The 27,726-nt window shown below is 41.2% G+C and overlaps 1 protein-coding gene across 1 annotated transcript in view; it reads right to left on the bottom strand.

Moving 5' to 3' along the window:
• Positions 1 to 8,562: 8,562 nt before the first annotated feature.
• The window catches only part of DMRT1 (doublesex and mab-3 related transcription factor 1), a gene marked incomplete at both ends in the record, with an annotated part of 75,679 nt that continues 56,515 nt past the window's right edge, over positions 8,563 to 27,726 (bottom strand). The window contains one exon of the mRNA XM_083352566.1: positions 8,563 to 8,717. Coding sequence (XP_083208692.1) covers positions 8,563 to 8,717 — 155 coding nt within the window. The remainder of the gene's footprint in view (positions 8,718 to 27,726) is intronic.

Genomic DNA, 27,726 nt, shown 5'->3' on the forward strand with positions numbered 1-27,726 from the left:
CCCAGCTCGTTTTCTACGAAAGCCAGCCGCCCAGGCAAGAACGGCAGAGGCAGCCGAACTCCGCCGAAACCGCCTTGTCGAGGAAGGGGTAATGGAGTCCTTGAAGCTGGGGGCCTACAATCATCAAACCAGCGCCCCTTCATCTGGGTTTGATTCACATAGAGATGTGTGAAAGGCTTCCAGACCGCAGTTTGCACCATGCTGTTCGCGGGAATAGGAAGGCAAACCTGGCATTCTGAAAAAGAAAAGCTAAATAGGAGTGTCCAGAGGGAAGGGCAAACGATGTCGAGAACAGGGGGAGAAATATGTGTTATTATCACTATCGTTATTAAAAGTATGCAGGTGCTCAGGTCTATCAATTCGATTCCAGTGAACCTCCATATTTTAATATATTGGAATGCTGGAAGAGGACTGGGGAGAGGAAGGACTAAAGCAGAACTTCATATCTGGGGCTCCCACTCAGCAGGGAGTTTCCGAAATATAGCAAGACTACCTTGTTGTCCGCCAAAGCTGCTGAATTAATAAACAGTCTGATCCAAAGACAGAGACATCCAGGACCATCACATCCGGAATGCAAAAGCACCCTCCATCCACCCCACCGATTGCAATTTGTTATTGTAAGCCGCCTGAGAATTCTGGCAGGACAGGCGGTTACCATACATTTCGAATGAATGAATAAATAAATAAATAAAGCTCCATTGGACGCGATCAAGAAAATTAAAAACGTTTCCAAATCAGTGAAAAAGCAGAAAAGATTTTTAGAGCAGGCGCCCCCAGCGCGACCTTCAAAAATACCTCGGAGTGAAGTGGCAGGTGGGGCCTGAAATTAAGACCAGTGGGATCGATCCAACTGTTCCTGGCTCACTAAAAACAGTGGGGCACAAAGCGAACAAAGATCAAGTAGAAGTGACGTCTGTCTTTCGGCTAATACTTTACTGACCCGATCGTAAAAAAAAACACCTGTGCCTTCGAAATGCTTGAGAACGAAGAAAAATAGCAATTCTGACTCCTCTTTAAAAGAAGGCAAAAGCCGCCTCTTTCTCCTTCCTCTTATCACTGAATTGATTTGAAATCTGTTTTCGCCCCAAGTCTTGCACTGCAGCTCAGGTCAAACATTTCTCTTTCTATCCCCTCCTCCTCAAAAAGCAGGGCAAAAGTAGGGAAAATCCGAAGTAGTAAAGATGTAGTATAGACCCAACTGTATTTAATGGGACTTTAAATGGACCGCTCCTCCGAGTTTGAGAGCAAAACATTGGAATCCGAGGATGTCCGAATGGTTTGAATGAAAGAGATCAATGGGAACTTGGGAAGAAAACCCGGTGGGATCTCCTAAAGAAACCGCTTCGGAAGAAAAGCGTGTTAAATACTAGGTGGGCCGGGAACCTCAGTGTTAGAAGCTGCTGCCGAACACTTAAAAGGATCTGGTTTATTTTATTTTTTATTGGTTTGAAATCTCAGTTCGGGGGAACATCGAATCAGGAAAAATATCTTTTTAAAAAATGGATCATTGGTTCTCCTGATAAAACCTGAAGGCGAAGCGAACGCAGGTAAGGCTTTTTTTTTCCCCCAGCAGCAACTTCCTATTCAATTCGGGAAGAGGGAGAGAAAGAAAGAAAAAAAAGACTCCAAACATCCAGCAGGAGCTCGGATCATTCCCGGGGAGAGGCGAAGGGATCAGAAGCCCCCCCAGCCTCACCCGCTCGCTCTCGAGGAGCCCTTACATTTCAAGGAAAAGGATTTTGCTCGCCGCAAAATCAATTTTCCTCCTCCTCCTCCGCCGCCGCCGCCCCCCCAGCAGAGCTGGCACAATGGGGTGAAAGGACGAAACCCAGCTGCAGGAGAAACAGCCCTGGAAATCTGGAGAAAATGAATAGAATTAATAAAGGTCACTGATCACTAGCCATTCATAAATATTTGGTGACACATTTCTGGTTCAGGTTCTACCTCTCCGCCCCCTTTTCGTGAGGGGGCGGGGCAGAGACGGGAGGGGGGGGGGCTCCCGAAGCCGCAAGGCGGTTGGCATTCGGCTGCGGGAAGCAAAGGCAGGCGGTCCGTTTCCCGAACCGCCGAGACGCGATCGCAGATCCTTTCCTTAAGCCGGGTGGCGTCGCGATGGCCGAAAGAGGGCAATGCAAAAATCTCTAGGGCGGCCCACCCTCCATCTCGCGGCGGGGGGGGGGGGGGCTGTCTTTTGAATAGACGGGCCAAAGACTTGACAAGGCCTCGATTCTGGAGAAGCGCCCGGGGTATTTATTTTATTTATTTATTTTAATTCCATTTATATCCCGCCCTTCTCCGAAGACTCAGGGCGGCTTACAAGCTTAGCAGTAGCCTTCATTCTATGTGTATATGCCTGCTTGTTAGGGCTTTCACACACACACCCAAGCGGCATTATTACAAAGTCAGCTTAATTGCCCCCAACAATCTGGGTCCTCATTTTACCTACCTCGGAAGGATGGAAGGCTGAGTCAACCTTGAGCCTGGTGGGACTCGAACCTGCACTAACTGCAGGCAGCTGGTGTTAATTAAGTAACTTAAGTACCCTTAAGTATCCTTAAGGGTAGAAGGCAAGAAGCGATTTTAAGGTCTTCCCTTCGCCAGAACTCTCAACGGCAGCCAATAGGATTTGGGGGGGGGGGGCGCGCTCGGATTTTCAGCCAGCCGGGGAGAAGCGGGCTGAGGTTCGCCTAAGGCAGGGGTAGGCAACCTCGGCTCTTTTATGACTCATGGACTTCAACTCCCAGAATTCCTGAGTCAGCATAGCTGACTCAGGAATTCTGGGAGTTGAAGTCCATGAGTCATAAAAGAGCCGAGGTTGCCTACCCCTGGCCTAAGGGTTTTGCCTCTTCGAGCCGAGCTTTCCCAAAGCCGGAGGAGAGCCGCGAGCTCCTCTCCTCTGGCCTACTTCCGAAGGGAACCTGGCCCAAAATCTGACTCCCACTTTTCCGCTGTTAAAAAAACAGTAAGATCCGAGAATCCGCTCGGGGGAGGATTAGTTTTAGGAACCGGAAGAGACGTAGGGCCAAATCCTGAGAGGGGGGGGGGCCTTTGGCGTGGACACCGAGTTTGGGGGCCCGCGGGCGCAGGCGCGCGGGCTGCCAAAGTTGGACGGCTTCGCGCCTTTTCGCTTTCCACAGGCTCCATTTCGGTCCCTCCAGGGGTCTTCAAACTTGGCCCTTTTATGACTTGTGGACTTCAAGTCCCAGAATTCCTCAGCCAGGCACACTGGCTGAGGAATTCTGGGAGTTGAAGTCCACAAGTCATAAAAGGGCCAAGTTTGAAGACCCCTGCTCCAGGCCTATAAAACAGCTACGCACCCACACACGCCGCGCTGCTTTCCTACGGCGGCTGCCCGGCGAAGGAGACCCTCTTTGAGGCCTGGTCGCTCACCCTCAGCCCTTTGACCGGAAACGGGAGCGCGACTCCAGAGGTCTCCAGAGACCCCGCCGCGGTCATTTCCAGACGCTTAACAAGAGGGCAGGGCTGGGAAACACCGGCCGGCCTGGTAGCGTGGGGAGCCGTCCGGTTGGGCGCTTTACTTGGCGGTCCCAGAGCTCCGGCGGTGGGGAAGGAAGGAAGGTCCCTTATTTCCAGCGTGGCACGGTTAGTTGCCCTAATCCAGCCGCTTGGAGGCCGCCGCCCTGCAGCCTCACCGGGGTGCAAAGGTCCCTCCCGGCGTTGGAAGTTTTGTGGCGAGCTGCGCCGGACGGCACAGGCGCCTGCTCGGCTCCCGGAGGCGCTTCTCCGAGAAGGGCGAGGAAGGGGTGGTTCAGCGGAGCTCCCTCAGCGAAGAAGCGGGCCCGGCTCGCCTGCCCTTTCCAGCGCGGAGAAGCCCTGAATATTAAGGCTCAGGTTCCTCCAGACGTCTCGACAAGTTCTGTATATTTTCAGAAATCGTGGCCATACGGACTGAGAATGAGGCCGTTGGGTACAGGGAGACTTTAATCTGTCGTTAGGAAGGGACGCCGCCCCTGCATTATAATGCTGTACATTCGGAATAAAAATTAGCAACGCTTTGGCAGTGTGTTTTGTGTGTGTGTATTTGCAGCTTCTTCGCGAGAATGTCATTTCCTTGCACTGGAAACCGTCCACGCTTTCAGTGAATCACTTGGAAGAATTTTCGTTTGGCCTATTGTTAAGTAAACGCCGTTAGAATTAGATCTTAATTCTGAAATTAGGAACGCGAAGTTAAGTGAAAGCAGCAAGATTTAACTCAGCTAAGGAATGGAGCTGAGGAAAGCCCTCTTAATAGATTTCTTTTATTTGCAGGGATTATTATTTTTTTGCTTGCTAGTTAAAAAGAGGAAAGCCTGCTTAAATTGGCTCAAATTTCACTTCGCTAAACATGTCTTTACGTAAAGTACATTTTTGGACCTAGTTCCAAGGACAAATTGTTACCTGTTTTTTTTCCCCAATAGTTCGTTCTCACACTGTTGTAAAGGATTGTGCTTTTTAGCCATTCTGTATGCTCTTAAAATGTATCTTAGATACTCTTAAAAAGCACCTGCTTTTTATTTTACTAGAGCCTCTTGCCAAAATTTGTGCCCATTAATGGAGTAAATAGGCAATGATTAATTAATATGATTGGGCTCATAGCTGTACAAGTGAGTTAGTTTCAGCTGGATAAGATCACTGTGTCACAAGTACATGAATGAATAAACAAAAATATAAGGCACTCCTAATAAATACACCCGCTATAAGCATAGAACCTATACATTCTTACATTAAATTACTATTTATTAGATAACCCTAATTTCTTCGGGCATTTGTAAATAGGCTACACTTTGCATATGACCAAAAACAATCTTAATCCTGCTTTCATGTATGCAGTGGTGTAAAAAATGGGATTCAAGTTGTAAATTGTTAATGAAATATTGTGTGTCCACCAAAATATTCCAATAAAAAGGATGTACATGGGAATAATGAACTGCAAAGAGATTTGAAATCTGGCTACTTTTGGTTTTTAAGGTTCTGCTGTCCTTTTGAAACTAGCAAAATGCAAAACAAAACCAAGCACTCCTTGGGTTAGGGTTGCTTGTGCTATTGTCAACATTTGTTGTGTGTATACACACACACACACACACACACACACACAATAGGACTCAAAATTGTCAGTTTTATGTCTCTGGCTCTGCTCTCTTAACCCTCAATTATGGATATTAATTAGAAACAAAAAATCACTTGATTGAATTGTCTATATACTACCAATTCTGCATGATGCTGACACCATGATGTAGGTTAAGTTAGTACACATTTAATTAACATTGCAAATCTCACTCCTAAGGTAATATGCCTTTTCAATCAGCCCTTTAAAAAAGGTTGAAGGGGAAACAATTATTTAAGCACAAGAAATGCTGATATAAGCTTCAGGAATTTTCTCAAAGGGCCAATGCAAGTGTGTTAGGTATGACATGCAAATATAGAAATTTACATTTCAGTCCTATAAAAATGTAAATGGAGATTTTTCTCATTGGCTTCAGGGAGGGTAAATTGTACCTAGGATTGCCCTGATAAAGGCTGTAAACAGATCTGTTTTTAAGTATTCAAGTTATGTTGTGAATCTGAGTTGGAATCTCTTATTTTTTGTTACACCTTGTTTCTTCTAATTATATGTTCCTTTAATTTTCCATTTTATTCTGCAGCTTTCTAATGTCATAGCAAAATAGGTAGCTCTCTATTTATAAACTTCTCTGGGTAACCCTTGGAGTTTAGCAGATATTAGCTTCTCTTCTGGAATTGGGCAATAATCTTTCCACCGTTTGTTAAAGATTTTAAAGATGATTTTGTTAGAAACACTCACACATGGTGATAATAGTAAAAGTAGAACTCTCAAATTCATATATGAAAATGATCTAAGAGACACGTGAGGACACAATATTAAAAAGGTAAATGGAAATTGCATCTGCTGTATGCAATTCCAGCTTTTCCCTTTGAGTGTATAAAAATACATGTTATTGTGGAGGTGCTTTTGATACATCCATGAAAATAATTTGCTTTTTTGGCTCATCGTGTCAGTATTTATATCCATAGACTGAGATAAATTGAAGTAATGGTAATTGCCAATTCTTTTTGAAGTAGATTTTTTTCAGTAGATTACATCCCACCCTCCACCCCCACCTCCCAAAGGCAGAAAGATAAATCTGAATTTCTCATATTAAAAGGACCAAAGTACTGGGAATTCCTATTCCCTACTTTCACTTTTTTTTGTCCTTCAAGAATATTTCCTGATTGTTACATGTGGCCACTGATGTTTTGGAAAGCGAGCAGTAGCTTGATCTCCAAAGGGAAGTTTCATTTAATTATTTCCATATATCTAGACTGTACTTGGGAAGCTATTATGATCTATAAAGATGGGCAACTTTAGCTAAATGAATTAAGAATGAAATATTTAACACTTCAATGTATTAATTGTTTGATAAGACTGGACAGAATTTCATGATACACATGCAGCTTGGAATATATATATAAATCCAGGTGTTTTGTTTATGTAAATTACTCTGAATCTTTTAATTGATCCAAATATTTATTTATTTGTGTGTGTGTGTGTGTGTGTGGACTTATTTCTGATTTTTAAACTAACACAGTCCTCCTGTGCAATATATAATTTGGAGGAAAGAGTGGAAGGATTCCATGTGAGCTTTATTTGCTGGTAAGTTTGTGCTATTTTTTTCTAATAATTCAAATCTAATTTGTTTTCTAATAGCCAAGTGGCCTTAAGATTACTTTACAGCCGGGCAACTTTTGGTAGTGTATTAAAAGAGCAGATCTGAAAGTGAAACCTGATACAATATGTTACCTGACTCTTGTGTAGTGCCAGGGAGATGAGGATGCTTTTAAATTCATCTGACCCTTGTCAAGGTTGGACTGGCACAATGGCATTCTATCATACAGCAAACATCCACCTCTCCCCCATTGTTGCATGATGCTCTCCTTGGATGATGTCTCTCCATCATCCAAGAGACAACTGAGCTCCGGAGGGAATTTGTGAGCTTCACTAAGAAATCCCAGCTCCATATTTCAACAATTTAGAAGGAAAGCAAACAGGGAGGCATCGCCTTGGCTGCAGTTGGCTGTTAGCTGCCCAAGCTCAGCTGCCTGGTCCTTAAGATTCTTTCCTTGCCCTCTGCTCCAACTATGTGTCTGTCACAATGGCAACAGCAGCAGGCTGCAGCAGAAGGCACCCAACTGCAGTCTCAGGCTGACAAGTGTGATAAAATGATCTTCCTTAACTAAACTCGTAAAGCACCGGGCAATAAAACTCAATCTTCTGTAAAATCCAATTAAGTCATTATCTGACTGATTGTATCTTTAATTGAAAACAGAAGTGACAGTAAATTTCTGTGATATATCAGGATCAATCGATACCACTATACAATTCAGCCCCAAGAAGTGATTTATAATGTCAAAGCCATATAGGTAACTCCACATTATTCTCTCTAAAACCACTGGTGGATGAAATTAAGAGTAAGTGCATTTAATAAAAAACAAGATGGTCAGGTTATTGATTACAACAGATGGGGGCGAAATCAAAGAGATGTTTTCAAAGCACAGAGTGAAGAAAATACAAGTAATTTCTTTTTTTCCTGTTTAATACAGCTTACCAACTATGTGCACACAAGAAAATTTGGTCATCAATAACATTTTTATTTCAGTACTACTGCAACTATAGAGAACAATGAATTCTTTTAAAGAGCAGGTTTATTTCTGGTTGGCTTCTGTAACTAAGAGAAAGTACATGCTAAGGTATTTTTAACAGAATATTGAAGAAAAATCTATAATAACTTTAAAAGGCCATTTTTACTTGGAGCTAACATTGTAGCCAATAGGTTAACTTGTACAAACTTTTTTTTTACATTTTACGCTAGCAATAGAGGCTATATCTGGTCATTAAACAGAACTAAGAAAAATCCATCACAGACCTTTCATTAATTAAAAATTCCATTCTTGGTTAAACTTTTATCTATTTTTATATATCATGAAAAGAGGAAAAAAGATCCCTGGACCTGTAAAACATAGAATCTTACATTTCAGTCTTAACTCCTACAGTACAACTTAAAAAAGGAAGAGCAATTCTGTTTCACAATAGGAATCTATCTATTTCTCATCTATTCATATTTGAAATATCTTGCTTTTGAACACCATTAAGGAATCAAACCCTTTTGTGCTAGATACATTGATTATGAGCAAATCTTAAGTATCTTTTGTGTACGCTGAACTTTGATTTCATTTTATCTACAAAATAATCTACAAAATAATCTTTAATTTTATTTCTATACTGTTTATTAGCCAAATGGAGGCTTTAAAAAAAATTAGAGAATACCAATAAGTCTCTTTCAATATACTTAAGGGTAATGCTCTTGCAGCCCTTTACACTATACTATTCTCCTTCTTACCTAAGACTGAAAATCGCAAAGTGCAGAACAAATATAAAGAGAATAAGTGAACATTTTATCAACAGTTATTTCAGAAATCTGTCATCACAAAACAGGCAAACCCAAATTAACACGAAGGCACTTCTTTAAGGAAATCCACAGCAGGACTTTCCCCCCCCCCCATCCATGCTTATTCGCCATCTTCCATAACAGAATGAACTGGAAAGGTGCCGGAGTCAGAGGCAGACTCGCACTCCAGCACAGCCTTGGTACTTTCATTGCTGATGGGAGAACTGCTGGAAAGGGAAACCAAGCCAGAATCTTGACTGCTGGGTGGTGAAAATACTGAAGAAGCAAAGGGATAAAGGGGGAGGAGGAGAAAGAAAAGAGGGAATGCCAAGTTAAATGATATGGAATAACAATAATATTGTACAGCCAAGTTGCCTTACATGCACCCATGGACACATCATGTTCTGTACCAGCCTGCTACCGGCCCTGCAGAAAAGGCAGGGACAACCCCTTTTACAAGAAGGCAAGAGGCTGGAATTAAGCCTGCCAAATTTATTAATACAAAAACAAACGGAACAAGACACGAACCAAGAAACAGGAGCTTTTCAAGCGGTTGCCTTCAGCAAACCAGCCCTCCCACGCATTCCCCTTTTATACAGTTCAGGGCGTGGCTTCTCTCTGCCTCCTTCTGAGGTGCCCCATTGCCTTCCTCTGTTTACTCCTGATTGACTGCCTCCTGCGTCGGCCGTCCTTGAACAGGGCCAGCTGTGGGTCATCTTCATCCATGCTGTCAGGCTCACACAGCTGGGTCTCCGTCGTGACCAGGTGGGAGGGGCCTGGCTGAGGGCTCTCATCAGCAAGATCTTCAACCCCCTCAGCAAGCTCTTCAACACCCCCCTCCTCCTCTGAGTCGTCCGACCCAACTGCCGAACCCACAGGCTGACCCTGAATCACAACACATCAATACAGGTAATCCCCAACTTACAACAGTTCATTTAGTGACCATTTGAAGTTACATCACCACTGAAAAAACTGACTTATGACCACTTTTCACACTGACAACCATTGCAGCATCCCCATGGCCTCATGATCAAAATTCAGACGCTTGGCAACTGGTTTATATTTATGACGGTTGCCATGTCCCGGGGTCACATGATCACCTTTTGAGTCCTTCTGTCAAGCAAAGTCTATGGAGAAGCCAGATCTGCTTAACAGCCATGCTACTAAGTAAACAACTGCAGTGACAAGCACAGTCATAAAAAGGAGCAAAACTCGCTTAATAAATGTTTCACTTAGCAACAAAAATTTTGGGCTCAACTGTGGTCGTTAAGTCAAGGACTACCCGCACACAATGAAGGACCAGAACTTGTACTTATGCACAGTCCTAGGCATGCACAAGATATTATTACTGAAAGAGAAGAATCACAAAGCTGGCTCGTGACCTCTCGCCTAGACTATTGTAATGCTCTCTACATGGGGCTTCCCTTGAAGACCACTCGGAGGCTCCAACTGGTACAGAATGCAGCCGCGAGAGTTGTCTTGGGAGTTTCCCGGTACTCCCATGTTACACCTTTGCTCCGCGAGCTGCATTGGTTACCAGTTGTCTTCCGGGTGAGGTTCAAGGTCTTGGTTATGATCTTTAAGTCCTTACATGGCATGGGTCCGGGATACCTCGAGGACCACCTGCTGCCGGCGTCAACTCCCCTCCGCCCTGTGCGTGCCCACAGAGAGGGCCTCCTCAGGGTGCCTCCAGTCAGGGAATGTCGACTGGTGGCCCCCAGGGGGAGGGCCTTCTCTGTGGGTGCCCCGGCACTATGGAACCAACTGCCGGTTGAGCTCCGGATGGCATCGGACCTCCGATCCTTCCGTCGCGGGTTGAAGACCCACTTGTTCGAGTTAGCTGGTCTGGCCTGAAGGGGAATATGGGTTTTTAAATTGGTTTTATTATTTTACTATTGCTGTATTTTTAATTGGGCATGGTTTAATTTTCTTTTAATTTTTGTATACCTATTTATATATGCCCTGTGAACCGCCCTGAGTCCCTAGGGAGAAGGGCGGTATAGAAATCCAATAAATGAAATGAAATGAAATGAATGTTAGTTACAAAAGACTCAGGGTATCAGACCCGCCTTTTTCTAGGGATACCCAGATTCATTTATCTCACCCATTTTCCCAGGGAAGGGTGGAGAGGGAGAAGATGTTGCCCATGGTGAGTCACACAATTGACTTGAATCATGGGCTAGCCATTCATGGTACTAGATCAGGGTTGTCAAACTTGCAACATCACGCGACGTATCACGACTTTTTTTTACATTGCGGGCAATAGGGTGGGCACGGTTTCGGCATGATGCATCCAGCCTGCAGGCCGGCAGTTTGACACCCCTGTACTAGATAGTTTGCATCTCAGAGAAACATACAGGCATAAATAGCCAACTATTTCTATCCTTTATAAACCCTCTGCAAGTCCATGCAAAAACCGGACAGCATCTCCCCCTCTCTGTAAGATTCTCACAATTTTAAGAGCTGGATGATAGGGGAAATTCAGAAATTTGGAAAAAAAAACTTTTGCCACCAGAATGAGATTGAGAAAAGGCACACATTGAAACTCTTTGCTTAGTTTGCATCTCAGAGAAACATACAGGCATAAATAGCCAACTATTTCTATCCTTTATAAACCCTCTGCAAGTCCACGCAAAAACCGGACAGCATCTCCCCCTCTCTGTAAGATTCTCAAATTTTAAGAGCTGGATGATAGGGGAAATTCAGAAATTTGGAAAAAAAAACTTTTGCTACCAGAATGAGATTGAGAAAAGGCACACATTGAAACTCTTTGCTTATCATACAAACTAACAATCTGTGGGAATTTCTGTGTATTAACTAACCTCTTCTAACTTCCGTAAAACAACTGAATGATGAATCGATTGTATTTTATGCAGAGTAAAACATCGACTGCTCCCTGAAATTCTGGTAATACCTGAATTACATTTATATAGATAATGGGAGTATTTTATTAAAAATCAAGAGGAATTCTTATCTGCTTAAGGATTGGAAGAATAGGAGTGTTATTTATTCATATTTTAAAATAATATCAACCTTTAACATTTTAAGAAGTGGAATGTAGAAAAAGCACGATAAAACCAAAAATACAGACATAAAACAACTGCATTAAAAAACAGCAGTAGCATCAGTAAACTGTGCCTGTAACAAGACACATTGACCTAAAAATGACACAGGCATCATGACACAAATGATACAATTATCTGATGTTATAAAGTCTTGCACAGGTACCAAATTGATATTGTTTGTCATGGCCCACAGCACAGGACCGTCTTCGCCTCCAGGCAGATGTCAGTGACAGTACAACTTAAGCAATACATTTCAGAAACATTAACATCAATGTTGAGACTAGAAGCTTGGGCCAATTAGAAGGCAGACCAATATTCCAGGATTATCTATTTTGCATTCAACTTAAGAAAAAGCCATCTACGTTATCACCAACCTACTAGTTTTTGATGGTGGAAGCACTCCAGAGAAGGGAATTCGCATCAAAGATGTTCATAAAAAAGGTATGAAAACATACAGACAGTTCTTGACTTACAACCACAACTGACATTAGAATTTCTGTTGTTAAGCAAGGCAGTTAAGCAAATCACACCCAGTTTCATGATCTTTAAGTTAATAACACCAATTGCTAAGCGAATCTGGCTTCCCCCATTGACTTTGCTGGTCCGAGGCCAACTGGGAAGGTGGCAAATGGCAATCACATGATCCTGGGGCAGTGCAACTGTGACAAATACATACCAATTTGATCACATGACCTTGGGGACACTGCAACAGTTTTAAAAGCAAGTACTGGTTGTAATCCACTTTTTCCAGTGCCACTGTAACTTTGAACAGTTGCTAAACAAATGGTTGTTAAGTTGAGGACCACCTGTAATCTTCCCTCAATCAAGCTTAATTTTAAACGTTCTGATGACTATATGGACACATCTGTATTTTCTTGGAAACAATGCAGAAGTCAGCTGGGAGGAATGCATTTTCAATTTCCCAACAGAGCCCATATTTCCCAATGGTCTTGTATCATCCACATTTAACCAGTTTGACAAGGGGCTGCCTCTTGGCTGAGCACAAAAAAAAATACTAATTTGTTATGGTCTTATTAAAAGGTATGAGGAGCTCACCTTGACAAAAGGTAGCAATGCCTGTTCTTATGCGGCAGGAGTCAACTTGACTTCAATTCCATTAGAACTGACACTGCTACATATTTTTGAAAGGACTCCAATAATAGGCACAGCACAAAGAAAACTCAAGCAATAAACTCAGCAGCTGAATTCCTAGTTGCTCTTAAAGGCACAGAAAAAGGTGGTGACTCAAATGGGAATCAGAGATAAGTTCCTTTGTTCATATGCATTATGCTAATATGTACTCTTTATGCAGCTGAGGAAACAACCACCCGCACGCATGCGCGCGCGCGCACACACACACACACACACACACACACACACACACAAAATCCAGTCTGGACTACTCAATACAGGGAGAAGCCATGCTTATTCCATGGACATATGGCCCTCAATTTTACAGAAGTGTGAGAAACAGCATTAGCTATTATAACAAGATTGAAACTGGAGGTATATTTGGCACATTGTTGTGGAGGGCCGCTACTATTCAACTACTCCCAGAAGTCCTAAATTCTAGTTGCCAGGGCAACTGTCTCTCCCCTAGCTAAGTGATTACCTCTTTCTTGGAAGCCCAACGGGTTATTAATACTGTGCTGAGTTTGTCTTTTAGTTTCTCAGGAGTTTCCCTCCCATGCAAGGAACATTCTGTTTTTCCATCTTATTTTCGAGGTGCTTGGCAAAGGCTGCAATTACTGATGTTACTTTCTCTTATCTTTCCCACCACACTTCCTTGTCTGAAAAAGCCCAGAAGGAGTTCTCTTTTGGTATCTTCCCTTGAAATTTAGCTAAGTGTGGATGCCAGAAAGGCTACCAGTTTCTGGACAGATGACTGCACCGTTAAAGGCAAGAGACACCCATGCCTTGGCTGCCTTATATTCTACTCAATTTAGAGATTCACTAAAGTGCTCTTCTTTAAAAAGCAGCCGGAAAATTAAGTTATTTTGCATCAAACTGAGAATTGTCAAAAAACCCCCACAAATCTCTCTTTTCCTGCTTAGCATTTTCTTTGTGGGAGGGATATGCCCTTAGGCCAGTGTTGATTCCTAGCTAATGGAGAAGTCCCCGTAGTTTTCTTGGCAACACTTTTGGAAGTGGTCTGCTATTGTCTTGTTCCTGAGAGAAAGTTGTTATTTTATTATTTAGCATATGAGGAGAACACGATAGAAGAGAAGCAAACATAAATACAGAGTCCACACAATTGTAAGTAAAGCTGCTATGGCAGTATGGCAGTGGCCTCATAGCTTGATGTCCAAGTCAGCCATTCAGGCAGTCACCTCTGACATTGCTTCACGCGGATCTTCTAGGGACCAGAGAAGGCATGTTCATGGGCGATCTTCCACAATTTGTTTAATAGTTTGCATATCAGCACCACAATAGCAACAAGGGGAATCTTTCCATCCACACTGATACAGGGCAGAGGCACTTCTTCCAGTATCACACCTAATTCTGTTCCAATTTCAACCAGATAAAGCAAGACCGGTCAAAACCAGGTGGCTTGGTAGAGGGATCAGTAATGGTCAGGCCACAAGAAGGTACCTTGGACCATTCCTTTCTCCATGCATTCTGGGGCTTAAACTGGGTAGAGGTTAAGTGAGTAACTGTTTTCCAAGCTGGCCTTCAATCTTGTGATGGGGCTGTGAGAAAGTGATTGAGTGGGATATAACACTTGCAAATGAATAAATGAGTAAAATAGATTCCTAATCCAAGAGGTTGCCCACCTCTGGCCAAAGGAAGGTGTCCTGATTTCAGTGGAACCATACAGAAGCAATGGAATAAACGTAGGAAGTGGCATATACAGCAAGATCCAGGGCCCAAATCACTAAAGAGCTGATGTTACACCAAAGGAAATGCCTAGGTTCCAGAACAATAAACAGCAAAAGATCAAAACAAACTTTTAAACAGTTAAAAAGCTAATATAGTGGAAGAAATATTTGCAACATTTCAATCTCTGCTCGATACAAAACAGAAAATGAAAGGGTCTCTGACCTCGCTCACCTTTGATGAGTCAAGATTCACCCACAGCACTCCTTTCCCGCCTACCCTGGATGTAATTAAGGAGAAGCTGCAGTGGTAATTTCTCTCCTCATTAACTTCCTGATTGGTTTGAGCCTCAGATTTCCACCAGGCCTCCCGTTTGTCATCAAATCCAAATGGCCAATCGTTAAGACTAATGTTTGTGTAACTTAAGTGCCAACATCTGCCATGGCTTCTTGTACAACAATAATAGTGAAAGGGTAACATTGATGCTCCTGTGTTAATTCAGCCTATATTCATCAATGGGGAAATCTATGATATAATTAGCAAAATGCTTTGGTAGACAAGTGTGGTAGAGTCATTTGCGGAAGAAAATGTGTTGCAGTCATTCTGTTTTGAATGGTTATAATTTAGTGGGGAACAATATCCAATGAATTTCTTTCAAGTAGACTAGAGAGTCATTCTCCTTTCCTTGACTTCATTGATTTAAACTTACTACTTTTACTGCTTTCAAGAGAGAAAAATGTACCAATGAAATCTTTTACAAGCAAGCAAAGTTATTAAATAATTGGCCATATGTTTATGATTCTAATTTTTGCAGAGTCATTTTGAAGTAATAATTAAGGTACCAGGCTAAAAACTGAACAGAGTGAGAGTTTTAGTCCTGCTTTAGGTAGAAAGTCAGCCAGGTGATCTTGGGCCAGTCTCTTTCTCTCAGCCCTAGGAAAGAGGCAATGGTAAACCACTTTTGAAATCTTGTCAAGAAAACTGCAGGGACTAGTTCAGGCAGTTGTCAGGAGTTGAAAACTGATTTGAACCAAACCAAACCATAGCAACAACAAAACCTCAGACTCTTCTTAATGATAAATGTCAGAATAAATAAAAACTGTATCACCATTAACTTTATTATAGTTTTATTGAAAGCAATGGGCCCTAATGCCTAGGCTAAGAATACATTCAAGAATTCATAGAACATCTTTAATAATTGATTGTTCTATTGTAGATACATGGACTCCACCATACTGAGCTTACACAAAGAAGGAAGCAATCCACATCCTTACATGCTATCTAATTTCAACCAAGGCCTACATGAGGAAGAAGCTGAAATTAAATCCAGATGAAAGAGAAGCGATATTGGGAAACAGTAAAGTGGAATCTGACCAGAAAGAACCAATTCACGGTTTGGCAGTGTTTCTTGATGCTCAGCTGTCAGTGGATATGCAGGTGGTAATTGTGGCGAGGAGTGTGTTTGCACAACCTGTGACCTTTCTGAACTGTCAGACTTGGCAGTAATTATCCACAATTGGTTACAATCCTTCTTGACTAATGCAATGTGAGGTTAGAAGTTGCAACTGGGGCAAAATGTCATAGCTATTACCTGGTGGAAGCTTGGTTGTGGATTCAGACCTGGGGCTCGAAGTATAAAAATCACTAGAGGTTTTCAAAAATTGACTGAACAACCATTTGACTGGATGGTTCTAGGTTAAGGGCTGTATTTCTCGGCTGTATTAACATCCATGGAAACAGATCTACTCAGCATCTGTACAAATTATCTTACATTATTTTCAATTTGTTTTTACATTTTATGATGAGTACTACTAGAGTCACTTTAAGATAGACAGCTATAGAAATAAAAATTTTAAAAAATGCAAGAAAAGTGAGTATCTCTAGGACTTCCTCTTTTGCAGGAATCTCTTTATTCATATCAGCAGATGAAGCCTTTTTCAAGTTGCCTCTCAAGTCAGAAGTTTGTCTACCTGGCAAATGGGAGAGTGTCTTCTCCTGTGGACCTTCTAGATCAGGGGTCTCCAAACTTGGCCCCTTTTTTTGATTTGTGGACTTCAACTCCCAGAATTCCTCAGCCAGGCCCTCAGAAGACCCCTGTTCTAGATCAAGCAATTTATTTGGCAAAAAAGTATGTTTGCTCCCTCTTTCCCAAGACTGAGAATAAAGGAAACATTCCTATTGCCAGGCTTCTGCCTCTTAATAATTGTGATGGTTTTATTGATGTTGATTTAATTTGTGATTTTAAGTGTATTGATTTATAATACACTTAAGATTTATACTTTTATAAATTGATGGAGACCACCTGGGCTGTTTTCACAATAAACAATTAATTTAAGAATAAAATAACGAAATGCTCAAATAGATAACGCTGAAACTTTTTCCTTCCAATTCTATTTACACAAGATGAATAAATGGGAGGATTAGATTTAAGAAGGTTGCTTAAGTTAATCTCCCTATGAAGCAGTGAAGAGTATGTTGATCAGGTACTGAGAAACAACAAAATCTGGATTGAGTTCTTCCTGACAGAAAAATAGCCAGAATAGTCCTGCCTCTAAATTGATCCAAACCACGTTCTTTCTTACTGATTACGAGTATTGTATGAGGAAAGTCCCTTAAACCCATTTTCAAAAATCCTCTACAGACAAGAAATGTGGAACTTCCTCAAATGCAATTGGATTTTAACTTCCATTAATTTCGGTTAGCCTTGCTATTAAGTTGTCAGGGATACTGTGGACTGAAGTTTAACACAGCAATGGTTCAAACCACTTAAGGAAGCTGAGATTTGGCAAACTAGAAAGAAATCAAGAGATCCAATAGGTTAAATAGGACAAGGCTGGTAAGCCTTAGTCACTGTTCTATAGGCAGTCCTAGACTTACAAGCATTCATTTAGTGACCATTCACAGTTACAACGGCACTGAAAAAAGTGATTTATGTCCATTTTTCACACTTGCAGCCGTTGCAGCATTCCCCATGGTCACTTGATCAGAATTCAGACACTTGACAACTGGCATGTATTTATGAAGGTTGCCATGTCCTGGGGGCATGGCTCAGGAATGGCTGGCTCAGGAATTCTGGGAGCTGAATTCATAAAAGAGCCAAGGTGACCTGGTGTGTGGGTGTGTGTGCCACGTGATCACCTTTTGCAACCTTCTGACAAGCAGAGACAACGGGGAAGTCCGATTCACTTAAACTTATGACTCACTTAACAACTGCAGTGATTCATTTAAACAACTGTGGTAAGAAAGTCTGTAAAATGGGGCAAAACTCACTTAACAGCTTTGCTGCTTAGCAACGGAAACTTTGGGCTCAGTTGTGGTTGTAAGTCGAGGACAACTGTTATGTGGCTTTCACAGCCTTCTCAGTACCTTCCTTCCCATATTTTTCTTTGGCTTCTGCCATCACTGAAGTTCTTGGTTTCAAGCATGGCCTGCTTGCACAACTTTCTCTAAATTTCCCTACCTCCCCTTAACCATATCACCAATGATGTCCATGGTTTCAAGTGTGACATTTCCACCAAATTGCCTGCCTGCCTGACCCTCCCATTGAATTTCTTCCTTTCCCTTCTTCCCCTTAGCTGTTCTTTTCCATTCTCCCCTGAATAATGTCTACTCAGAACATGCATGATTTTTGATCTATGTTCTCACCAAACATGTTTGCTTTAGTTGCCACAAACCACTGAAAACTAGCCATTCTGCGCACAGAAAGTTTTGCACATCCCTATTAAGCAGTGGCTCAGGACGCTGAGCTTGTTGATCAGAAGGTCGGCAGTTTGGTGGATCAAATCCCGAGTGCCGCGTAACAGAGTGAGCGCCTGTTACTCGTCCCAGCTTCTGCCAACCTAGCAGTTCGAAAGCACGTAAAAATGCAAGTAGAAAAATAGGGACCACTCCGGTGGGAAGGTAACAGCGTTCCGTGCGCCTTTGGCGTCTAGTCATGCCGGCCACATGACCACGGAGACATCCTCCGACAGGTGCTGGCTCTTCGGCTTTGAAACGGAGATGAGCACCGGCCCCTAGAGTCGGAAACGACTAGCACACGTGTGCGGGGGAACCTTTACCTTTACCTTTTTATTAAGCAGTAAACCACATGTAAGAGGTCAGATTAATCTGGTATTTGGGAAGGGCGCCAATTATTAGTCCACCGAATTATGCGGCAGAAAAACGTATAGCACATATGTAATAGTCTATGACTAAGTAATTGGGTCATAAATATTTTACTATGTTAATCTCTGTATGTTATCAATCACTACAGTTGACAATTTGGGAAGGACAACATACCTCCTGTTTTTCCTCTCCCTTCCAATCCAACCATTCAAGGAATACGTTCTCATTTCTCTTGATCAGTGGCTCCCGACCTTTTCTATACCCCACACCCCTAGAAAGCTTCTGATATATTCTCACACCTCTTACAAACAAAAGTTTCAAATAACGGCAATGAATTATGCATATACACTATAATTTTGAAAACCTAAGTTTTCGCATCTCCTGGAATATCGTCTCGCACCCCCGGTTGGGAACCCCTGACCTTGATTCTATTCAATTATGTAACCCTGACAGTTCAGGAATATTCTTTGTTCATTTTAGTTGTTGTTCACATAATATTCAATATCATCAATCAATATTAACAAATCCCATGGCTAAACAAATAGCCAAATAAGCCACATTCATTCAACGTGCTTATTCCAGTCAGGTACTAATACAAGGAAATCATCTTACTGGTGGTTCTGACACTACAAGCACACTAACTGAAATAAAACCCACCTGTTTGAGAAGTATCGCCATACATTTCCCCCCAGAAGCTCCCTGGGATCTATGTGCTCTTGTACCAAAAGAACACTGGCAAGAGGTCATGATATTACTGTTCCCTTCCCCAATGACCAGACAACAGTAGACATGGGTTAGGTCGGGGTAGGCAACCTCGGCTCTTTTACGACTCATGGACTTCGACTCCCAGAATTCCTGAGTCAGCTATTCTGACTCATGAATTCTGGGAGTTGAAGTCCATGAGTCATAAAAGAGCCGAGGTTGCCTACCCCTGGCTTAGGAGTTTTGTTCAGCAACTCCAGGCATTGTCAGTGATATTTGAAATAGGAGGTAACATTTCAACACCCCCCCACTTGCTCTCCAGCATATTTACCTTGAGTGGGTAGGCCAAATTGACTTAAGTTTTAGTTTCCCCACACAGCGGATGGGATGGAATTAGTTTAATCCTAACTCAAAATGAAATCCATTTTGAACTGTATCTAGCTCACCTTGTAGTTTTGACTGGGCAAGTGACCCGTTTTTTGATGTTTACCTTTTGCATGAATCCTTAGTCAGATGGGTTATGGTAATGGGGTCATTATGTCTTAAGTGTATTTTGCAAACTTCAGTATGGTTTGTTTCTAAGACTTAGATGAATTTTAAAGGCTTTAATAATGAGAATCCTTGAGGGTGACACGAGGAATAGACCCTTCTTCTAGCAACTCAATGGGATCACTATCTGTCCCATAGGGGATTAGCCTGAGAAGGCATTGCTCAAGACATTCAACTTGTTTACTACAGAGAAAAGCAATGAGTATGTCTTGAAGAATACATCATTAATCAGGCTTTGAATTTGTTTGCTTGCTTGTGTATATTTTTGTATGGGTAATATTATTTAGCCACTATCATGAGAAAAAAATGCCAACAGAAAACTAACTTTCAAAATAAAATTATCATTGGATCAACACCATACAAAGCACAGACTAACTTGTTGTTAACTCAATGGCCTGGAAAATATAATATGCTTCTAGAGATGTGAGAAACCACTAACAGAGTCATGCTTGAAAAGCAAAATGTTATTTGTATTTACATTTTAAGACCATTAGACTCTTAATGTGAAGCAATATTTTAAAGATTTAAGCTCTGCAAAGTTATAGTTCATTTGTTAAAGCTTTTTCACATTATGTTCTTTCAACTAAGAACCTACATTAAGGTTTCCCCTTACCTGAAAGTAAGCCATAATAACAACAACAACAAAGTTGAAAGGGACCTTGGAGGTCATCTAGTCCAACCTCCTGCTCAGGCAGGAAACCCTGTAACATTTCAGACAAATGGCTGTCCAATCTCTTCTTAAAGACTTCCAGTGTTGGAGATTCATAGCTTCTGGAGGGAGGTTGTTCCACTGATTAGTTGTTCTGTCAGGAAGTTTCTCCTTAGTTCTAGGTTGCTTCTCTCTTTGATTAGTTTCCATCCATTGCTTCTTGTCCTGCCTTCGGGTACTTTGGAGAATAGCTTGACTCCCTCTTCTTTGTGGCAACCCCTGAGATATTGGAACACTGCTATCATGTCCCCCGTCCTTCTCTTCATTAAACTAGACATACCTAATTCCAGCAACCATTATATGTTTTAGCCTCCCGTCCCCTAATCATCTTTGTTGCTCTTCTCTGTACTCTTTCTAGAGTCTCAACATCTTTTTTACATCGTGGTGAGCAAAACTGGATGCAATATTCCAAGTGTGGCCTTACCAAGGTATTGTAAAGTGGTATTAACGCTTCACGTAATCTTGATTCTATCCCTGTTAATGCAGCCTAACACTGTGTTGGCTTTTTTGGCAGCTGCAGCACACTGCTGGTTCATATTTAAGTGATTGTCCACTAGGACTCCGAGATCCCTCTCACAGTTACTACTATTGAGCAAGGTACCTCCTAAACTATACCTGTATATTTGGTGTGTCTTGCCTAAATGTAGAACCTTACTTTTTTCACCATTGAATTTCATTTTGTTAGATAGCACCCAATGTTCAAGTCTGTCAAGATCCTTCTGTATCTTAAGCCTGTCTTCTGGAGTGTTGCCTATTCCTGCTGGCTTTGTGTCGTCTGCAAATTTGATGAGTTCCCCACCTATCCTCTCATCTACATCATAGATGAAGATGTTGAAGAGCACTGGGCCCAGAACAGAGCCCTGGGGCACCCCACTACTCACTTCCCTCCATGTAGATGCAGTTCCATTGAGGACTATATGCTGAGTATGGCCGGTCAGCCAACTACAAATCCATCTGGTGGTGATGCTGTCTAACCCACATTTTTCTATCTTATCAAGTAGTAATTTGTGATCTACTTTATCAAATGCCTTACTGAAGTCCAAATAAATTATACCCACAGCATTCCTCTGGTCCACTAATTTTGTCACCTGGTCAGAGAATGTGATATGATTTGTCTGGCATGATCTGTTTTTGACAAACCCATGTTGGCTTTTGGTAATGACTCTGTTTGGTGTTCGGTGATTCGTTGTTTGGTTATTTTTTCTAGAATCTTCCCAGGTACTGAGGTCATAAATCCAACAGAATTTGTTTCTAAGTCAACATTTATAAGCAAGATTATGCTAAAAAAGGAAATCCTTACCAGCCCAAACTAAGGAATCTAATAAAGAGCAGTGAGGGTAAGGATTTCTTTCCCAGGTGAAATGTCTGTACCATGATCAAACTTTGAACAGAAACCTTAAGTACACACACATACTGTACATGGAAAGGTGTGTGAAATTAAAAAATATTGTTTTTAACTTGAATGTATAAAAGCCAGAAAAACAATATTTCTTTCTCCCAATAATTAACTACTTGAGAGAGCTCCTGCAGATTGAGAGGAAAAGACTAAATTGATTAAAGTCAACCATGTTTTCATGAAAACAAAATCAAAATTAATTTGATGTATCCAAAACTAAATAGATCCTCACAAAAGAAAAGAAAAGGAATCAAATTGCAAGAGGGCAAATGGGGTTTTTTTATGGTCCCATGTTGGTTATTAGTCATGTCACAGAACTGATCTGGAAGAAAGACTGTCTTTTTGTTTAATCTTTCATACATAATCTCTTTAAATTGCAATGTTGTCAAAAAAGACAAAATAGAAAAAAGGTTTTACACCTCTCCCTTCTGAAGTTTTCATTAAGAGGACTACCAGGAGCTAATTAAATGGAATTCAAATCCTTAAAGAATGAGACATTTTAGGAAATAGGATGTATAAGAATGAAAATTAGATAAATTATGGAAAGGATATCATCCATACTACGAGCCAGTAGAGATGAAGAAAAACAAATGTATTTATTTTTGTTTTTATTTGGATCTAAAAGGAAAGGAAAGGAATGTATTGGGACAGCAATATATTCCAGAAAAGCATAATAGGTTTGGGAAACTCCTTCAGGTGCTTCCACCTGTTATTCTAGTAGTTATTACAAACCCAAATTTCTATTGGGTATAATAAATACTAAGATGATCATATTGAAATATTGATTCTATGTAGTGCTATGTCTGGTTCACTATTCCAATGTTTCAATAGTCATATTCTATTTACGGTACTAAGATATGTATTATCTGTCAAAAAGCGAGCTTCCCAATTTTACTTAGATTCAAAGTTCTGGTTAACCTGGATTCAAAGTCCAGGAATGCTTGGATTCATTTTTGCTAAACTGAACCCAGTAGTTATATATGCAAGCTATTTACTTAATAAAAAGAAATGGCAGGAATTCCATGACAATTGCGCACACTTAAAAAACCAGCTTCAGAGTTCACATGGGCAGAGCATCTACTATGAATCAAGATGGTCTCATTTTTTCAGATTTCTGTAAAACCCTAAAAGAGACACTGTTGCTTTAAAAATTATATTAACTTTAATGAGTTAATACATTCCCTGAAGCATCATCCTCTTTTTTCAGGCTTGGAGAGAAAAAGGTCAGGCTTTTTTAAGAGTGGAGAGGTGCTTTTGTTTCTGTGTGACCTAAAATACAGTGTGTATATTTCTAAACCTTACTGGCAAATAAAATCCAGCTCTGAAAATACGCAAATACAGGGAGTCCTTGACATATGACCACAATTGAGCCCAAACTTTCTGTTGCTAAGTGAAACAGTTAAGTGAATTTTGTCCCATTTTATGACCTTTCTTGCCATAACTGTTAAGTGAATCACTGCAGTTATTAAATTATTAACACCGTTGTTAAGCGAATCTGGCTTTCCCCATTGACTTTGCTTGCACAGAGGATCCCAAAAGGTGACCACATGACCCCAGGACACTGCGACTGTTATGAGCCAGTTGCCAAGCATCTGAATTTTGATCATGTGACCATGGGGATACTGCAATGGTCATAAGTGTGAAAAATGGTCATAAGCTTTTTTCCAGTGCCATTGTAACTTTGAATGGTTACTAAACAAGCTGTTGTAAGTCAAGGACTACCTGTACAGGCTACTGCTAAAATGGTGGCCTAAGATCCAGTTTACTTCTTCTTCCATAGTATGAAGTGCTCCTCTGTCTTAAAACCTCTATCCTTTTTATTCACATATTACCAATCTCACTATAATTAGTAATTGGACATGGAATAAATATTTTCAGTCACTGCCCCTATTTGCCCTAACATGTTATTGTTTCCGTATCTAATACTTCACTGCATAGTTTTTCGATGCTTTTGACCACCAATTCTTTTCATTAAAATCTAAAATAAGCATAACATGACAGATTCCTGGCATAATTTCTGACAGTCCTTTATTCTTGGCATTCAAAGCAATGTAAGAGATATAAATGGAAGGATTATAACATACATTTGCAGTTCACCCATTCATTTGTAGTTAGGAAGAAGATTAAGTTGCGTCAAAGCAACAAGTATAAATGAAGAAAAGTGTAAACACATTTCATCTTGTCTTTCGTTTCTCCAAAACTTCATTAAAAAAAAAGCTTATAAAAAGGGGAGCGGGGAAGGAAGTGGAAGAAAAGAGATTGGGCTCTGTATTTCTTCCATTTCCCCTCTCCCCTTTTTAGTAAGGAAATTGACTTAAAATTCTTATTGTGGAACAAAAAGCACCACAGATGTGACCATAGGATTCCAACACACTTGTTTAGAAATAAGTCCCAATGAACACAGTAAATATTAATGTACCTGTTCTATAAAAGCAACATCTAAGTATACATCATTTCAGAGTAAGTCCCAATGAGATTTTATCTCTGTAAACATCAAATGTACATGTCAGAAACCCCCAGAGCTTTCTTTCCTGACCTCGGGGTTGACCTCAAAGCATCAATGTAGTAGTTTAAGGGGCCTCTTAATTATGAGTGACCTACCAGCTTGTTGGAGAACTTTGAAGCATTTCCCTAATGAAAAAGATTCACAAAAGACAAAATTTGGACTGTCTTTGTTCTCAAATAGGTACCTGAAGAAATGCCATGAAATTGGGCCCAATGAAGCCTAAAAAACCCTGGGAAAACAGGAATCTATAAGCAGGGACATTAAGTCCTAGGAGAAATTGTTTTTATTTTTGTTCCGTGCTGAACACTGAACTTTGGATGCTGGCTTTAGAGTTTGTTATCCCTATCATGGTACTTTTATTCAAATATAACATCTTCTCTTGATTATCCCAATCTTGGGCTTGTAATCTAGCACCACATACTCCAAAATTGCTTAGGCCTGATGGTGGCATAGAGCCATGGTGGTGCAGTGGTTAGAATGCAGTATTGCAGGCTAATTCACTGCCCACTGCCAGCAGTTCGATTCCAAGCAGCTCAAGGTTGTCTCAGCCTTTCATCCTTCTAAGGTCGGCAAAATAAGGAGCCAGATTTTGGGGAGCAATATGCTGACTCTGTAAATTGCTTAGAGAGGGCTGTAAAGCACTGTGAAGCAATATATAAATCTAACTGCTATTGCTATTGCCTAGTCACCTCAGTTAAGGAAAAACGTCATGAGATATGGGTGAAAATCCACTTCAGGTGATTAATGACATCTCTCCACTCAAAAACAGATTGTATCAATGTAGCTACCTGCCAAGATGGACTCAAGTAGAGGAGCTATAAGGCTGGAAATCCAAAGGAATATGTGATTATGTGGACAGATTCATGTACACTACACGGTTACTTTCATCTTTTAATGGGACTTTTGTGGGTTCAAACCTTCTACAGGGAAATGAATTCACAGATTTCTTCACATTAGGCGATTATATTCAGCGCATTGCCTTAAAAGACTATCCAGGTCCTCTTGCTCAATGATAGCAGGAAAGGATATCTAGAAGCTCTCATATGCAGTCTACCTCTCCTTAAACAATCAGACCAGAAAAATGCAGATGTTATATTGTGTCCTGCTCTCATGTATAGCATTCTCCATAACTTCCATGTGTTGTGAGTTCAATTCCTGGTAGAAGGTTTGAACCCCATTGAACAGCATCTGGCTGAAGCTTCTCAGTAAAGGATGAAGTCAGTCACATGTTGCCCCTTGGTAGTCAGTGCAGCTACAAAACATTACACAGGATATAAACTGCATGTAAAAATAGGTAAGTTTCCCTCCCACCCACCTTCAAAATCAGCAGCCTAAGTCATGGAAAATCATTGGAGCAAGACACAATATAATATCTGTATGTTTCTGCTCTGACAGCTTATGGGAAGGTATATATACCATTCTGAGAGCTTCTTCCAAGAACTGAGAGAGAATGATTGGTCCAAACTTACCGAGCTGGTTTTGTGCCTATGGCAGGACAAAAGGTAAAGGTAAAGGTTCCCCCGCACATGTGTGCTAGTCGTTTCCAACTCTAGGGGCCGGTGCTCATCTCAGTTTCAAAGCCGAAGAGCCAGCGCTTGTCCGAGGATGTCTCCGTGGTCATGTGGCCGGCATGACTAGACTCCAAAGGCGCACGGAACACTGTTACCTTCCCACCGTAGTGGTCCCTATTTTTCTACTTGTATTTTTACGTGCTTTCTAACTGCTAGTTTGGCAGAAGATGGGACGAGTAACAGGCGCTCACTCTGTTACGCAGCACTTGGGATTCGACACGCCAAACTGCCGACCTTCTGATCGACAAGCTCAGCGTCCTAACCCAATGAGCCACCACGTCCCTTATGGCAGGACTACTGTCTCCCAATTTCAAGCCTATGGGCTTTAACCACTACACCAAACTGTCTCGTAACTTCTAGTTAAGACAATGGAACAAGTAGAAATTGCTTCGAAGTGGTTTGAGAATGACAAAGAGCAGTTTCTTCTCCATCACTCAATGCTAGGCTAGCTTGAATGGTAGACTTATATTTGGAGCAATGTATATTGTGTGTCTTTGGCTTTCCTAGTTTAAGTATCTCCAACTATGACTGCTTTCAAAGTTTCAAGATTTTAGCATGGCTGTTGAGTGAGTGTCCCAGAAAACAGAGGAAGCAGTCTTAAAATCCTGCATTAAATAGAGGAGAAACAAAGATTGTCTATCTTCAATAAAACCAGATTCCAATGCTGTTTTAGAACTTGCGTTATTCAAGTACTTTGTGAGTCACAGAACTTTACATAGCAATACATGCATTAGCCTTTAAAGTGCCACAAGATTCATGATCTTTGACACAAAACACTAAAGGCCCTACTCTGCAACTGTATGTATGAATACCAGTAATTCTTGACTTACAACAGTTTATTTAGTGACCATTTGAAGTTACAACAGCACTGAAAAAGTGACTTATGACCATTTTTCACACCTATGACTGCTGCAGCATCGCCAGGGTCACGTGATTTACATTTGGATGCTTGACAACTGGTCCATATTTATGAAGATCACAATGCCCCAGGGTCATGTGATCACCTTTTGCGACCTTCTGACAAGCAAAGTCAATAGGGAGGTCACTTAACTGTGTGGCTAATTTAACAATTGCAGTGGTTCACTTAACAAATGTGGGAAGAAAAGTCATAAAATGCGGCAAAACTTACTTAACAAATTTCTCACTTAGCAACATAAATTCTAGGCTCAAAACTGTGGTCATACTAGAGACGGGAAGAAATAAATATCTGGTTCATACTGATGGAGCAACTTGATACATATACAGATTTTTAAAATGGCACCTCTGCCTGGCAAAAATCATATAATCTGAAGTAGATAGGCAGGGGAAAAAAATTACTGGCAAGATTTAGAAAATAGCAGCTTTGGCATTTGCATGCCTGATCTACTTCAACAGGTCTAGAGGGGAAAGAAATATAATTTATTATAGCTCATTTGGCTCAGCAACAATTGCTTTCTCCGAAAGGAAGAGAGAACAATATAATTGAACATAAGTGCCCTCTTGAGTGGATAAGCCACCGACCGCCTGAGGCGAGAGCTGGTACTGATGTACTACAAGGCATTACAAGAGTGCTGGGTGCTATAGCTAGCAATTATCCTGGTATTTAACCAAATCTATCGCTCATCAGCAAAGCGTTTAGTGCAGTAGTCAGAGCGAGACAAGCTGACATGGAGCACAGTTACTTAACTGTCCCCTGCAGCGATTATGCTGTTCCTTTCCGCAGCTCAAGTCATGTCAAATTAAACAACAACACATTGACTTTTCACTTGTAGAAACATTACCAGGTGATTGACAGCTCTGGGATGCTGTAAAGGGGGGGCGGGGTTGTCCCCCATCTCATCAACAAACAGAGGTTCCTTATTTGCCAGTCAGCTTTGCTCTCTTTTC

Source organism: Vipera ursinii, assembly GCF_947247035.1.
Source record: "Vipera ursinii genome assembly, chromosome: 2".
Taxonomy (NCBI): Eukaryota; Metazoa; Chordata; class Lepidosauria; order Squamata; family Viperidae; genus Vipera; species Vipera ursinii.